General features: G+C 38.5%; 1 protein-coding gene and 1 long non-coding RNA gene across 2 annotated transcripts; both read left to right on the forward strand.

Annotated features, from left to right (window-relative positions):
- Positions 1-7219, forward strand: LOC129925677 (cysteine-rich motor neuron 1 protein-like). Its single transcript, XM_056025647.1, has 4 exons — positions 1-111; positions 1439-1578; positions 3172-3318; positions 7068-7219. The coding sequence occupies exons 2-4, from the start codon at positions 1468-1470 to the stop codon at positions 7074-7076; spliced, it is 267 nt and encodes an 88-aa protein (XP_055881622.1). The 5' UTR covers positions 1-111; positions 1439-1467; the 3' UTR covers positions 7077-7219.
- A 2930-nt stretch (positions 7220-10149) lies between these two features.
- LOC106053112 (uncharacterized) lies at positions 10150-17101 on the forward strand. The gene is made up of 4 exons (XR_001215190.2): positions 10150-10287; positions 11970-12137; positions 13110-13285; positions 15996-17101. It is a non-coding gene; the product is annotated as an uncharacterized LOC106053112 (long non-coding RNA).
- The last annotated feature ends 294 nt before the right edge of the window (positions 17102-17395 follow it).

A 17395-nucleotide genomic window follows, 5' to 3' on the forward strand; every position in this document is an offset into this window, starting at 1 on the left:
TTTGGTTTATTTCACGCTCTGTTTAAGTCTCTAAGGTCAAAGTAAATCGCTGCTATATAAGGTCCTCAACTTCGCATCAGACGCAGCACATTCTTCAAGACTGAAACAACGGTAAGTACCACAACCCTTTTGTACTTCGCATCAGACGCAGCCCATTCTTAAAGACTTAAACAACGGTAAGTACCACAACCCTTTTGTACTTTACATCTCTGTGTCATAGAAAGAGTCTTCAACTTACAATCATAAAAAAAAATCTAAGAGACATAGCAGCTAACAGAATAAAGATCTACAGGCTGATACCTTCTCAGTAGAACAATCTTCTTTTATTGTTAGTGAAATCTGTACTTTTAGCGGCCTCCGAAAGTGGAATAGTCGCTATTAGTTGTGTGTGATTTGTCTGTAGTCTGTCCATCCCGTTTAGATCTCAAAAAAACATAAAATATATCGAAATCTTATAGCATGATATTTTAGATCTTTCAAAGTTGTAATGCAACAGCTACTCTTTTCTTTACTGAAAGCAATAACAAACAAAAAATACTATTTGAATTTAACAATGCAAGAATTTTTTTTATTTAAAATTCACCATTTTTACAGACGTTAACTATTAATATTTAAAAAAAAGAAAGAAGACCATTCTAATAATGAAGGTGATTTTTTTTAGTATATCTGTATACATTTGTTGTTTTTTGTTTTGTTTTGTTTTGTTTAAAAAATGTTATAAAAATTGTAATACTAAATTAAATATTTTCCGCCATACACGCTACTTTATAAATAAAATGTTTACATTTTCTAAAAGAAAAACAAAAGGCATTTAATATGTATATATAAGTCGATTATAATTTAAAACAGCAATTAAAATAAGCAACTTCAAATTATACCGGTTCAGTGCAATGTGCAACATGCCATGCACATTATTACATTTAATTTTGTTAGGCCAGGTTCAAGTTGGGCCATATCTTCATAACTAGCTCTTCATTAAATACATAGGAATGTAGTCAATGTACATACACGTATAAATAATAACATAAATCTCCGTATCATGTCGTCAGTCGGACTAACAACAGTATCGGCAACATTTTCGAAAACTAACATGTCTTTCGTTTTGCATTGGCGGAGAATAAGGTTGTAGTTGTTGATAGTTTGTGGTTCATAGTTTCTGATATTCATTCTGAAAATATTGAAACCAGCCTGAGCGGACCACTTCGGGGGCCGATTTTGAGTTTGTGTTTCCACACAAACTTGTAACCTTGTTGCTTTCTTGTACTGTATTTTTCTGTACCGGAGGTTCAGTTCTGACTTAGATGAACAATATACCTACATACAATCTAGAAGACGCTGCTTTGAAAATGTTTTCTAACAATATTCTATATGCAAGCCAGTCCCTACTCAGCTGAACAATGGTTGTGTATTATAAAGCGCTGCATTTCTCTATCTACAGTGAATACGTGTATAACACCACCTGTCAACATGAGCATTGTCAGAGTTGCCTTTTTGGTGGTCATTGCTGTTGCATTGGTTGCTGCCCAGGAGAATCAGTTGATAAACTGCACTTACAACGGCAAAATATACAGAGCACCGGTAAGCTCCCTTTATTAAAGTCTTATAAACAAAGTCCCCCCCCCCTTCTCGTGTAAGCATGGCTGTCAGGATAAATAGAAAAGAAAAAAGTAAAATTTCCCTTTCAGACCTTGTGATATATGGGGCAGATGATGTAAAAGCCACCTGTATCTGTGGCCCACAATTAACGAGGGTATCATGTGGCCAGCACAACGACCAACCGCCTTTACTTTTCTCCAACTTATGTCAAGTAACCGTTAGAACTTGGTGGACGCAATGCGCCAGTCTAAACCAGGATTCGAATCCGGGACCCGTGGTTCAGAAGTTTAATGCTAACCCCCACGCCTCCCACGATATATAAAGTTTTGATTATTTTTTCTTAAAAATGATGTGCATATTGTGCTTATAGTAACGGTAATGCATTTTTTTTAAAGTCCTCAAATCAGATTCATTCTTTCTATACTCAAAGTTCGTTCTCACGTGTAGAAAAATACATTCAGATTATCGCAAAACGTCACGTGATTATTTTAAAAAATCTACTTACAAAAGTAAAACGTTATGTTCCTCCAGAAACTTCGCATTCGCTTTTCAAATGTTTACTTGTAAACGACTCTACAGAAACGACTATCATTACAGCAATTGATCCTGCATTGTACACTTCGACATTACAGTATTACATTACAATGAATACTTATGATATATTAGAATCCTTGATGTCTAGCTGTTGGCGCTCAAGTGGGAGGAAAATTGTGATCGTCTGGTCCTCAAGACTTCTGCTTTGATTCCCGCTCAGCTCATATTTAAACCAGAAAAAAAAATTCCTTTAAGAATCCTAATAGAATGTAGAAAGAAGCGGTTTTTAAGTGTGCTAGAACTGGCTTTTTTTTTTGTTTGTAATATGTTTTACATATTTCGGATGTTCCTTCAGAAGTGAAGATAATCCACTTCCAAACTTTCCGTAGGACGACGGGGAATGGTAGCGGGCAGGGTATGAAATCTGGACAATCAAGATGTCCAAACGACAGTCCAGGCACTATATGTCCAACCATATCGTGTAGATCTGGTGAAGCTCTAATTAATGGTGTAGAAATATTTGTAGGAATTAAAAAATCTGGAGAAATTTCGTTAAAATTTATTTTCTGACACTACTCAGCGTGAAATGCAAACATGGTGTCAGCTTTTGAAATTGGGCGGACACCCTTGTTTTTCTCCAACCCTCCCCGGGGCACAGCTACGCTCCTATGTTGGCTTTGTGGAACTTTTCTTAACCCTGGTGCACTTTGGAATAGTGATAGTTTCAATTGTGTATGTATGTTACGCTATTAGAGATACCAATTGCATAAATTAATAAATAAATTTTAAAATATCACCTAGGCGATTTCATAAATACAAATACCTGCTGTGAGAAATAAAGAATTGAAACCATATTATCCTGACCTAAAATGTGAAGCTATATCAAGTGCTTATGTTTGATTGGACCTATTGTCTTAAATGCACTGAACAACTTATGCGTTTAATGTAACAATTTATGCCTTAGATCGAAATAAGTCTCTTTTGCGGTCTGAATTTCGTTATGCATGTCACAAAAGATCCTTCTGTGTGCCTCTTTTTCAGGTCAATGGTGAAGTCCAAGTGGATGCTTGCACATATTGCACCTGTCTGTCCACCGGTGAAATGGACTGCTCCTCAATATCATGTAAACATGCCTGCGCTAAGGAGGAGTACGAATATCTTAAAGATTGCTGTAAACTATGTAGCAAGGTGAGTTAAACAACAGCGTCACATTCTTCTGACCAAACACATTCTACTGACCAAAGATTGGTAACAGTGCCACATTCTAATGTCCAAACACTGGTAGCAGTGCCACATTCTACTGACCAAAGACTGGTAACAGTGCCACAATCTTATGACCAAAGACTGGTAACAGTGCCACATTCTACTGACTAAAAACTGGCTACAGTGGCACATTCTACTGACCAAAGACTGGTAACAGTGCCACATTCTCCCGATCAATTAGTGGCAACAGTGCCACATTCTACTGACTAAAAACTGGCTACAGTCGCACATTCTACTGACCAAACACTGGCAACAGTGGCATATTCTACTGACAGAACACTGGCAACAGTGGCACATTCTACTGACCAAACACTGGCAACAGTGGCATATTCTACTGACCAAACACTGGCAACCGAGCCACATTCTATTACTAAACACTGACAACCGTGCTACATTCTACTGACCAAACACTGGCAACAGTGGCACATTCTACTGACCAAACACTGGCAACAGTGCCACATTCTACTGACTAAAAACTGGCTACAGTGGCACATTCTACTGACCAAACACTGGCAACCGTGCCACATTCTACTGACCAAAGACTGGTAACAGTGCATCATTCTAATGTCCAAACATTGGTAACAGTGGCACATTCTACTGACCAAACACGGGCAACAGTGCCACATTCTACTGACTAAAAACTGGCTACAGTGGCACATTCTACTGACCAAACACTGGCAACCGTGCCACATTCTACTGACCAAAGACTGGTAACAGTGCCTCATTCTAATGTCCAAACACTGGTAACAGTGCCACAATCTAATGACCAAAGACTGGTAACAGTGGCACACTCTACTAACCAAACACGGGCAACCGTGCCACATTCTATTGACTAAACACTGGCAACAGTGCTACATTCTACTGACCAAAGACTGGTAACAGTACCACATTCTACTGACCAAAGACTGGTAACAGTGCCACATTCTACTGACCAAAGACTGGTAACAGTGCCACATTCTACTGACCAAAGACTGGTAACAGTACCACATTCTCCCGACCAAAGACTGGTAACAGTGCCACAATCTAATGACCTAAGACTGGTAACAGTGCCACATTCTACTGACCAAACACTAGTAACAGTGCCACATTCTCCCGACCAATTAGTGGCAACAGTGCCACATTCTACTGACTAAAAACTGGCTACAGTGGCACATTCTACTGACCAAACACTGGCAACAGTGGCACATTCTACTGACCAAACACTGGCAACAGTGGCACTCTACTAACCAAACACTGGCAACCGTGCCACATTCTACTGACCAAACATTGGTAACAGTGCCAGATTCTACTGACTAAAACACTGGCAACAACGCCACATTCTACCAATCAAACACTTTTAACAAAGCTTACATCAACTTACTCTGTCTGTCTGGTAAAATGTTTGTACATATGATTTCTCCTACACTCAATTTTGATCAAGCTGAAATTTCGCACAATTATTTCTTTTACCTGACAACACAAGAATCAAAAAAGAAATTAACCAATTAGTTAATTAACTATTGGTAAATAATTAATTTGTTTGGTATTTCAAACAAGAGAAAGAATTTGTACTTGACTGATAAGGTGGTATAAGCTGAAAGTTGAATTTATTTTTCTGGAAAAAAAAGTGTGTAAATAACTATTAAACCTATTTCCATAAGCAGCTCCCTGGCACAGTGGTGACGTATTGGTTTTAGGAGGCTGAGGAGGCCTTAGCCCTAAAGTTCGAATTCAGATAGCTCACATACATTTAAAAAGCGATCATACAGATACCCCTTCTTTCCCTACCCCTTTCCAACTGGTCCAGATAAGTGATAGGTAGGTCATGGGCGTACCTAGGATTTTTTTCGGGGGGGGGGGGTTTGGGATGGGCGGAAAAAAATATTTATGTATGTATGTGTGTGTGCATAATCTTCATTACATTCTGACTCATCATTCTTTCGGAAGACGTTTAATGTGCCCTAGAATAGGTTCTTCCTAGAGTTATTGGAAAAATTGTAGACTCCCCGCCATTGCTAGCAATGGGGTCTGGGGGAGTGCTAGGATCTCCGCCAACGCGGGGCGGAGCCGTGCCGCCGAGCACTATTTCTGGTCTTGAAAGCCAACAAAATGCATATTCTGAGGTATCTACAGTGCATTTTCCTGCTATTAAAAAGTTTTATTTCAAAAACCTAATGTGCTATTCTTACTGACTTAGATCCTCCCGAGCCGTTCGGCGCATTTGGCGGCAAGCTGTTTCCACAAAAATCTGTCACTGGTAATGTCTGAAGCCTCTTCCCACCTGCTCTGAGGACCTCCATGAATGTGTGGTGCCAAGTTGTACAAGGATGTCATAGCAACTCTTCTTATACCTAATTCATTTTGTCGGAGAACATGTCCCGCAAACCTCATGCGACGCTCTGTCACAATCTTACTAATGGGTCGACTCCCAGTTCGGCATAAGATTTCTTTGATTTAGACCCGATCTCTATAACTGACTCCTAAAATCTGTCTCAGCTGTCTTTGTTGAGCCACATTTAGTGTTTTTCACTTTCGGCAGACGACTATTCACTGCACTTTATTAATGGAGCCCCGCCACTGGTAGAAATGTGTAACCTCTATTGAATACGCTCTTGGAATTAAGTGACTCATAGTTTGCTTTAGATTTTTTATCGAAAAGGGAAGTTTTATAGTCAAAATCATCTGTTGGGGGTTTTAAACTAAAAAATCTCTGGAGTTATTTTTTATTTTAAATTCAAAACCCCATTTAGCTACGGTCATAGAATTTGGTAACTGTAGTTTGCTTTAGAATAATATTGAAGATAGAGGTTTTCCACCTCAAAACGCTCTGTAGGGGAATTTTAAGCTCAAACCATCTTATGGGGTTTGAAACTTTAAAAAAAAGCCATCTGTAGGAGAGGGATTTAAACTCAAAACCCTCAATTGGCTTGGCTACGCTCAAATAATTTTAGTAATTTACTATTTTTATATTGAAGAGGTATTTTTTTTTAGCATCAAACCACTTTGAAGGGATGTTGAAACTCAAACCCCTTTTGGCAACGCTCATAGCATTTTGAGTCTGTAATATGCTTTTTTCTTACATTGAAGATGTATTTTTTAGCTTCAAACCCCGCTTGCGGGTGGTTTAAACTCAAAACTACTTTGGCTACGCTCATAGATTTTAGAGTGTGTAATTTGCTTTTCTTTATATTGAAGAGGTATTTTTTAGATTCAAACTTTACTGGAGAAGAGTTTAAACTCAAAACCTTTTTGACTACACTAACATTTTGAGTGTATAATTTGCTTAGTTTTTAATATTAAAGAGGTATTTTTTTTTACCTTCAAACCCCGCTGAAGGAGGGTTTAAACTCAAAACTGAGTCAAAACCCATTTAGCTACGCTCATAACATTTTCAGTGTGTAATTTGCTTTTTTTTTTTAATACCGGGTATTGAAGAGGTATTTTTTTTAGCAAATCATACTGAAGAAGGGGTGGGGGGGAGGGTAGAACAAAAAACCATTTGGCTATGCTCATAGAATTTTGAGTGTGTAATTTGCTTTTTTTTATATTGAAATTACATGACTGATACAAACTATACAACATCACTAAATATAAACTTTTGTTTTTTTTTAAAGTTTTTTATTTGTATTTTGCTTGTTAAGTCTAGCTCTGTATATAATGATCTGATATGTAGTTGATTGTATTTTCTTCCCCAGAAACACTAATTGTGTTGAAAGAAGTTACTACGAGTGCCTGGGATAGCCAACCACTGTAGTTTTCATTTTTATTGGTTAAATCATTAATTATTTTAAACATCTTTTTTATATTAATAAATAAATGTCAAAAGTCACTGACTTTATAAAAGTAATGCTTTTTTGTTGTTGTTGGTTACGTTGTTCTGTTGTTGTTACTTTGTTTTTTTACTTTGTTGAGGATGATGATTATGAAGATAAGACAGTGATTAAAAATTGCTACAAATAACATCAAGCAATATTTTAAATCATTGCGTTACAGCAAAAAGCTGATGTGAGTTGTGATGGGCTTTTAGGTAAAAGAACTGGGGGGGGGGGGTAAGTATTTCCTATTTTCGCTGGCAGTGGCATAAAAAAAAACAACTAACGTAGATGTTGCTAGGGATGTTGCTAGGGATGTTGCTAGGGTTGGTGCTGATTGGTAAAACGTCACCCTTTCACCAATCTAACGAAATCTCTTCTTGATTCCAAATTATTTATCTGTGGCATTTTGATTTTTGGATATTGTATTTTTCCTCCAGTGGATAAGGAGACCAATCCTAAAAATCCCAGCCATTAGACTAGCCCTTTCCAAAGAGTGCTCTCTGCCTGTCTATGTATGTTATGTGAAATAACCACAATCACAATTGGAACTAGTAATATTTTAAAAAGTAAGAACATTAAACTGCTGTTTATGACAAAATTTTTTTTAAATAATACACAATACCTCCCTATCCCCTTTCAATGCCTTTTCTCCTCTCTTCCGTATAAAATTTTAATTTGGAAAGGGGGGATGGGGTGGGTGATCCAGTGATCACACATTTTTTTTTGCCAGTTCCAAATTTTGTAGTTCATAGCCTTCGATTGTATCCATAATTTTAATGTTTCTCATATGCCTCTTTAAATATCTTAATGTTTTAAATTTTCTTTTTAAAACAACGTCCTCCTCTTAATTTGACCCCAAATCAAACATTGAACTTCTATGAGGTTTTCGATCTGGATTAACAGCCAAAATAACACTGTGTGCACAAGTTTAGCTGTTGGAGAATGACAACAAAAAAATCTCCCCAAATTATGATCTTCGAAAAGAAACTGACTTTTCCTTTATCGATTATAACCAAAATTATCCTAGCTACAGTCTATCCTCACCAGAATCACCAAGTACACACATTCATAGTTAAATAAATGTTTATGCCACACGATATTCCAATGTGGCCAAACAGTGCTACCATAGTTTGTACATCCCAGTTTAAAGACCCTTCAGTCATGGCGCAAATAAATAAATAAATAAAATAAACAAAAACTGAACAATGAAAGTGACTATGTTTAAAATGACCAGACAAGACATTTGCCCAGTAAGCACATGAGGCTTAGAGGGACAAGAAATAGTATCTATTTGTTTTTTTATATATTTGTAAATTGTTTTACTTGTTTCGGATGTTCCTTCAGATTTTTAAAGAGCCCAAACCTCCCCAAGGATGACGGGTGATGGCTGAGGTTGATGGTTCGAACCTGGGACCATCGAGACCATAGAATGACAATTCAGAGCTTATAGTACAAGACAAGCAAATTACAGACAAGTACCAAAACATATCTTCTTCAGTTCGAAACCGATTAATCTCCAGCACTGTTAGTCTTTCTGATGAATGTATTCTATTTCTGCACCTCAGTTCCTCTTAGCTGGAACAGCAGGTCATTAACGGAGATCTATTAATTCTTGAAAATGGGGACTTCGTTGTTAATATGAACAGAGCCTTAACATTCTATCGTACGGGTCTAATTGGAGGCACTTAAATTCTAGTCTTGGCTTTCAAAATTTAAAAAAATAAAACGTATAATGACTACAAGCCTAGACTGCGGTAATAAAACTATAAAAACTTAGATAGAATTTCAAATGAATGGTACGTAGCTAGCTAAAAATAAGTCCATATGTTGTTTTAACCCAGTGAAGCAGTTATTTTTCCCTACCACTTTTAGTAGAGAACTGGTTGAATAATTGTTGTGCACTTAAAGTTGACCTTTAACAATTAGATTAATGTATGCATTGCAATTTAAAACAACATTGAATACAATTAAGTTTACCAAACAAAAGGAAACAAAAAAAGGAGTCTGAGGTAAGGGGGGGGAGAACATTTTAAGAGGTCACGTTCTACGCTTTACCTTGAATTATGAATCAAAATTTGTTTAACATTCTGAGATGGATTATATATATATATATATGTAATAACTGAATGGAGGCAACTCAACGAAGTATAGGTGTTTATCCACATGGAGACAGGACAAGCACATAGGGCATCTACCTTAAGCACAGCATCTTTAACTCAGCCCTCGACTTGGGCGGAAATCGTTTTCTTCTCTCTAATGTCAACGTCCTTCCTAGTCTAGTGTCTTATAGTGCGCACCTTCTGTACTATCTTGGATGGCGGTGTGAATGAGGGGGTTATAACAATATATATATTGTTACGCACAAAACAAAAGATGACCTTTACAGAAACAGATGATCTTTACATCTTCAGCCCCATAGATCGCAAGGTCTGAGTGGGAAACTTTATCAAACTCAACATAATGATTTTGAAGATACGTTGAATATGATATACAAATTCTGGGCCGAATGATATAGAAATGCCCGGGCCGATTCTGACATCCAATCCGCCCCTGTCCCCACCTCACCCAATGAGAAGCACTTATCTTCAATAGCTATCAATTGATCACAGCTTGATTAGCATCCAGGTTAAACCCAACAGGGACATCAACATTTATTCCGAAACTGTATGTGTGCGTGAGAAAGAGCGAGAGAGAGAGAGAGAGAGAGAGAGAAAGAGGGAAATAAAGACTGCAAGAAGAGTATAGAGAGGTAAGAGAAAAAGTAAGAGTGACAGAAAGAAAGGGGCAGATAGGATGTGTGTTTGTTTCTAATTATCAAGAACTTATTACATACTGCAATCGTTGATTGTATTTTTAGAATAATTAGTGCCAACCAACACAGAGCCGAAAGTGCAGCAATGTTGTAATCTTCCAACGTTGTTTGCATTTTTTTTTTGACATTTACATTTCACACACACACAATCACGTTTTCAGACATACACATAATTATACACAATCAAATCCATCATTACGCTTGCCTTTATAAAAAGTATGGTTGTGTGAATGAATTCCAATTGATCACCAAATGTATGTGTGTTTCACAACGTGATTACGTTTTCAGGTTGGTTTTTTTTTTTTTTTAAACAAAACATTTTGTAGATAACTCTCAGATTTCTTTACCTTACAAGATATTTTGGGCACGGTGGCTGAGTGGTTAAGCGCTTGGTTTCCGAACCTGGGGTCTTGGCTTCGAATCTCGCTAAAGACTGGGATTATGAATTTCTGGAGCGCTCCTGAGTCCACCCAACCCTAATGGCTGCCTGAATTAAGCGGGGAAAGTAAAGGCTGTTGGTCGTTGTGCTGGTCACATGACACCGTGCTCGTTAACCGTTGGCTAGAGAAACGGATGACCTTGACATCATCTTCCCCATAGATTGCGAGGTCTGAAAGGGAAATGTTACTTTCTTTACTTTTACAAGAACTTCTCGTTTGGCCAGATTTTTTTATGTATCGACATTTCCTACTGAACTTTTAATAAAATTGATCAAGCTCTTAACTAAAGCTGAATGAACCGAACGACAGTTTCATGTTAATCTATTAGGTAATAAAAAAAATTAATTTGGCTATTTTTTTTCAACAAAGTACTGGTAGATAAACGTTTAAAGAAAGACAAGATTACAAATAGAGTTTTTGTTATTACACAAACTCAGAGGCGGCCCTCGTCGAAATTGCACATGGATCAGGAATATTCAAGCCATGGTCATATTAAATTAAGTATAGAATTTACAGCACTTATCTGTTTCACAAAACAACTCAAAGGATTAACCATATAGTGTCGAATGTAAGGTGTATGTATGTTCCTTACAGAAATCAAAACCTTTATGTAGCTTTTCATGGATGTTCCTTAGATCATTTCAGAGGCGGTCGCATACGTTTGACCTTCTCTCTCCCTTTCCATCCGACCATGGACAACGACGTGTATTTCTGCTTGTTATTATTGGGAAATGGTGTGTGTGTTTCGAAAAAAAAAGGGGGGGGGGAGAGAACAATGTACAAAAAAAAATGGTTATTAATATGAATCGAAAGTATGTATTTAATGAATATGTACAGTATTTGATTCGAGTTTTGTATCTATTTATTATAAATTACACTTTAAAATAATAATTAAAATAATTAAGCCATGGGTAACCCAATGGGCTTGGCGCTAAAAAATTAGCATGAGCTAAGTCAACTTTTTCAGTATCTCGCGGCAGACAAACGTTTATGCCTATTTAACTGTTGTCAATCTGGCAACTGAGACATTTATGGTCAGTTGAACACTACCTTGCTAATACTTTGAAAAAAAAAAAGAAAAGAATTACTTTTTGTTTCGCAAATTATATCTTGGTCATGTACCCATGGAGGAGACGAAAGTCTTATATTAATTCGAAGTTTTACAAAATTATGAAAATAAAATATAAATGATTCTACAGTGCTAAAAATGTGAAAAAAAATACAATTACATCTATATACTAAATGGTTTTAAAAATATGTAGTTTATCAATAATTCGATTTTGTACAAGGAAACATCATAAATCTTTATATCCATGGATATGTCTCCATTTTTTTTTTTAATTCTTCAATAAACAAATCATCTTTAAAACGTTTGACAAATTTCAAGTAATTATAAAATCGCCCCCCCCCAAACTTTTGTATTCGCTTTAGGTGTACCAACCTGTACCAAATAAATAATATGCTGTATACACCAACAAAATATTTATAGCTTTTTCTGCCCGATAAAATAATATTTAATTCTTCTCTCAGTATTCAGTGAAAAAGGGAAATAGATTCTCAAATTAATTTGCTGCCATGTCTGCTAAAAAATCGCTTGGAGTTCTCCTCATCTTGTCTACACTCATGGTGATTGTGTTGTGTGGTCGAAAAGGTTTTGGCTATAGATATGCAAGTATAAGTTGCAAAGAAGAATGGAAAGTAAGGACGATTACTTTTTGAGACTTTCTAGCAAAACAAAACACACAACACCACACGTACTTTATCATTAATGTATATATGTATCTATGTATATATGTATGTGTCTATCTATATATATATGTGTCTTTCTATTGCTATGTTTCCCAAAGTGAGGTACGCTTACCCCCAAGTGTACTGGAAGACTTTGGAAGGGGTACGCGTTACACATCATCAACTATGCTGATTTTTTAAATACCTATTTATTATGTTGTCAATAAATTAAATTGGGGGGGGGGGGGGGCCAGGGGTACTCAACATTACAAAAATTATAAAAGGGGTACACATATGTCAAAATTTTGGGAAACACTGATCTATTGGTTTCTTCTAGCATAGCTCACTCCGTTAATTATAAAATTCAATGTCAAGACAATTCTTAATAAGAATACAAATCTTTCTCCACATTCTGTCTTTTTTTTTCAACGGTCATTGACCCAAAGTGAGTAGTGAATTATGTCAAATATTTCAGACTTTAAAAACTATAAACTAGATGACTCATGGTTTTCCAGTCATCGCAACGAAACATTTCAGCAGCTTAATGTAACTGTTTCCTGCATACCTCAAAGATCTCACAGTTCAAGTTTGCGTTTTCTATCTGCGGTCAACATAGTCGGGCTTAATAGCCATTGACATTTTTTTGTGTCGGAAGCGTGGTCGAGAGGCTAAGTACGCTTTAACTTGGCTTGGCTACCTATGAAAGGGGCTCGAGGTTCGACACCCGACTCGAGCAGAGTTGTGAGCGCCTAAAGGCAGCACGGAAAATCTTCTCCCAGAAACCTCTTCCCCCCACTGGTCCACAAATGAAATTGTACCATAGCGCTCTAAGCATGCTATAAGCATGAAAGTAGCGCTATATAAAAGCTATAATTTAATTTTTTATTTAATGATTCTATGTATTATAATGCCTACTACTACTATTCTAAATGATGTTTACAGCAAAGCGAATACTATGCCATAGATCTCTGTACCCGGTGCCAGTGTTGGTCAAAATCACTAAATTCCGCTTATTGCACAATAGAAGATTGTGGGACTCTGACGTGTGAACAAGAAGGTACAGAAATTTACCAGCCACCGCATAAGTGTTGTCCGGAATGTGTACCGGTAACGATAAGGTATGATTTTTATGGTTTTAATAGCATGGTACACACTAATGATTTTCAATCGGATAGTCCTTCTTGCTTCTTCACAAAAATTGCCGATGATGTTGCTTTTCTTGTGCTGCTCTCAGAGAGCTCAGATGTAAATTATTATTTCAGAGGAAAACTATTGAAAATACAATCACGAATTTTTATTATTCTTATTATTATCTAAGAGTTGAAAATAAAAGAAACAGCTCCTACATCATGCTTTGATTTTATTTTCTATATTTGAAAATAACTATTAAATTATCAATAGTACTAGTAGTTCTGAACAATTATTTAGAACCGGTGACCTACTACGCTCTATGACATTGAGTTTATAACTAATGTATCTGCTTTAGTACAATGCTGTTACATATGAGAAAACATTATTTTTCCTTATTACAAAATGTAAATAACTGAGAACCATGTGATGGGTTTACAAGGTAGAGTGGTGTTCGCTTATTTTTTACAAGCTCTGTCTGTCCGGTACAATTTTTTTACACGTTATTTCTCCCACACTGCTTCTCGGATCAAGTTGAAACTTTTCACAATTATTTACTGTCCCTAATAAAATCAGAATCAATTTTAAAAAGTAACAAATTAGTCAATTAATTAATGGTAATTAATTATTTGGAAGAAGCCTCAGTCTCCAATACGTGTTGACCCTGATATAGAATAGTTTGTGGGGGCTGATATAGTTGGGAATGTGGGCGGGCTCGAAGTCACGTAGCCCTGGGTGGTGATGCGGGGCCAGATACAGAGATATAGATGGGAATGTGGGCGGGCTCGAAGTCACGTAGCCCTGGATGGTGATGCGGGGCCAGATACAGAGATATAGATGGGAATGTGGGCGGGCTCGAAGTCACGTAGCCCTGGGTGGTGATGCGGGGCCAGATACAGAGATATAGATGGGAATGTGGGCGGGCTCGAAGTAACGTAGCCCTGGGTAGTGATGCGGGACCAGATACAGAGATAGAGATGGGAATGTGGGCGTGCTCGAAGTCACGTAGCCCTGGGTGGTGATGCGGGACCAGATACAGAGATAGAGATGGGAATGTGGGCGGGCTCGAAGTCACGTAGCCCTGGGTGGTGATGCGGGACCAGATACAGAGATAGAGATGGGAATGTGGGCGGGCTCGAAGTCACGTAGCCCTGGGTGGTGATGCGGGACAAGATACAGAGATAGAGATGGGAATGTGGGCGGGCTCGAAGTCACGTAGCCCTGGGTGGTGATGCGGGACCAGATACAGAGATAGAGATGGGAATGTGGGCGGGCTCGAAGTCACGTAGCCCTGGGTGGTGATGCGGGACAAGATACAGAGATAGAGATGGGAATGTGGGCGGGCTCGAAGTCACGTAGCCCTGGGTGGTGATGCGGGACCAGATACAGAGATAGAGATGGGAATGTGGGCGGGCTCGAAGTCACGTAGCCCTGGGTGGTGATGCGGGACCAGATACAGAGATAGAGATGGGAATGTGGGCGGGCTCGAAGTCACGTAGCCCTGGGTGGTGATGCGGGACCAGATACAGAGATAGAGATGGGAATGTGGGCGGGCTCGAAGTCACGTAGCCCTGGGTGGTGATGCGGGACCAGATACAGAGATAGAGATGGGAATGTGGGCGGGCTCGAAGTCACGTAGCCCTGGGTGGTGATGCGAGACCAGATACAGAGATAGAGATGGGAATGTGGGCGGGCTCGAAGTCACGTAGCCCTGGGTGGTGATGCGGGACCAGATACAGAGATAGAGATGGGAATGTGGGCGGGCTCGAAGTCACGTAGCCCTGGGTGGTGATGCGGGACCAGATACAGAGATAGAGATGGGAATGTTGGCGGGCTCGAAGTCACGTAGCCCTGGGTGGTGATGCGGGACCAGATACAGAGATAGAGATGGGAATGTGGGCGGGCTCGAAGTCACGTAGCCCTGGGTGGTGATGCGGGACCAGATACAGAGATAGAGATGGGAATGTGGGCGGGCTCGAAGTCACGTAGCCCTGGGTGGTGATGCGGGACCAGATACAGAGATAGAGATGGGAATGTGGGCGGGCTCGAAGTCACGTAGCCCTGGGTGGTGATGCGGGACCAGATACAGAGATAGAGATGAGAATGTGGGCGGGCTCGAAGTCACGTAGCCCTGGGTGGTGATGCGGGACCAGATACAGAGATAGAGATGAGAATGTGGGCGGGCTCGAAGTCACGTAGCCCTGGGTGGTGATGCGGGACCAGATACAGAGATAGAGATGGGAATGTGGGCGGGCTCGAAGTCACGTAGCCCTGGGTGGTGATGCGGGACCAGATACAGAGACCATTCGTTACAGAGGGCCTCACCACTGATCTGTGACGTCACACTCTGTAGGCAGTTTAGACTAATAGCGTGTTACCACGTCGTACAGACTAGTGAGGTGGCAACGAGCAATTGGTCTAAACTGCCCACAGGTCAGGGTTCAAGCCTTCTATAACTATTGGTCTCGCTTGAACGCTCTTTTCCTGAAGATCGGGACGGCGAAAGTATTATTGCTAGACTGACACCTGGTCAATGTTAGGTCCAGTTCATGGTCAATGACTCGAGTCCTGCCATGGACTTTGCCTATATTTCGCCAGTTTTTCTTGACTTTCTCTTCAGAACCTGTCACTTAGTGTTGTTATTATTATGTCACATGTCTGGTTTGATGTTGATAGAAACATTTCTTTGTCTCTCCACAGATTTCGAAACTGAACAAGGTTTAAAAAGATCAATATGATATTGTATGATAAAAAAAATGTGTACAAAATTATAGGATTGAACTTTATATGTATATATATTGTAAAATAAATCAATTTTAATTTTAAAATAAATAGGTTGTGTGGCTGAGTGGTAAAACCCTGCTTGGATAAGTATAAATCCCGACACGAGTTGTGTATCCTGAGGGACTAAAAGAAGCTATGTAAACTTTCTCCTAGATCAGGGGTCGGCAACCTTTTGAGTCGGAAGAGCCAAAAATTACAATTTACAAAATTTCAAAGTTTTTAAAGAGCCACAACATTTTTTCCTGCCAACAATAAATAGTATTAAATTAAAAAAAATTTAATAAAAAAAAAAAACTAATCTATTTATTCCTAAGAAAAAATATCTATTTATTTTTATATAAGTAGCGTTTTACACGGTACTGTCGTATGGGTAGATAGAAGATAGTCAGCACTCCAAATGCTAACTTCGCCACCTCATTCTGGAAAACTATTTCTTGGTTTGAATAAAAGTGCCTCAACTCATGGCATTTCTTTCAAATCTGTCCACTTTTGTTGCGTTACGTACATTTCTGGAGCTCCAACTTTTCCAACTTGCTTTTTGACTTTTCCACTTCACAAATCTTTACTTTTTAAATATGTTCTTAAAATACACCAGTAACAAATAAATAAGTTTGTTTTCAACTATATGACCTTGAAGCGCTTACGTTACTAGACAATATAAAACTTTGAGAAGATAATTGGCTTCTAACTCTTCTACTTAAAACAACAAACTCTAAGTCACAGCCAAAGCACGTGGTGAAGACGCCAAATTGCTTTGCGCTGAAAAGCGAATAAAAACCTACATAGAAACGGAGTCATTTGAGAGCTTCCACAGACTGACGACACTGACGACGCGTGTCACGGGTAAGGGGTGGGGTGAAAAGCGAGTACAAGTGGCTGAAAGATGGAATCGGTGTCTAATCCTCGTTAATCGATTCACAACGAATTTTAAATGTTTTTGTTGCAAATTGTTTTTGTTGCCGACTCCGGGTCTATTGTCCTCTGTTGTTGACACATGTTCGTAAATGAAGAAATTTTTTTACAACCCGAAAACAATAAAAAAAACTTTTAATTTTCAATATAAATAGACTATTTTCAATCATCTTATTTCTAGTAAAGGTCTTTATAGCTAAGAATTACCGTTTGTTTATTAGGAGTGCAGTTTCTCGACATTTCAAACAGGCAAAAACGGCAACTACTTGGACCATATTATAATAAGGCATCTCTAATGATCAAATGACAATACAATGTTGGCAATGTCAGTTTCTTTTCTTAAGATATTCACCTGCTCTGATACCCTCAGAATGGAGAATTAAGGGTCACAAGAGAGGCGACCT

The sequence above is a fragment of the Biomphalaria glabrata genome, chromosome 4, assembly GCF_947242115.1.
Source record: "Biomphalaria glabrata chromosome 4, xgBioGlab47.1, whole genome shotgun sequence".
NCBI classification, from domain to species: domain Eukaryota; kingdom Metazoa; phylum Mollusca; class Gastropoda; family Planorbidae; genus Biomphalaria; species Biomphalaria glabrata.

Excerpts from the sequence above, each read along its gene's own strand:
- LOC129925677 (XM_056025647.1), top strand. The coding sequence starts at position 1,468 with ATGAGCATTGTCAGAGTTGCCTTTTTGGTGGTCATTGCTGTTGCATTG. Across the intron at positions 1,579-3,171 it reads GCAAAATATACAGAGCACCG|GTCAATGGTGAAGTCCAAGT; the intron begins GTAAGCTCCCTT and ends CCTCTTTTTCAG.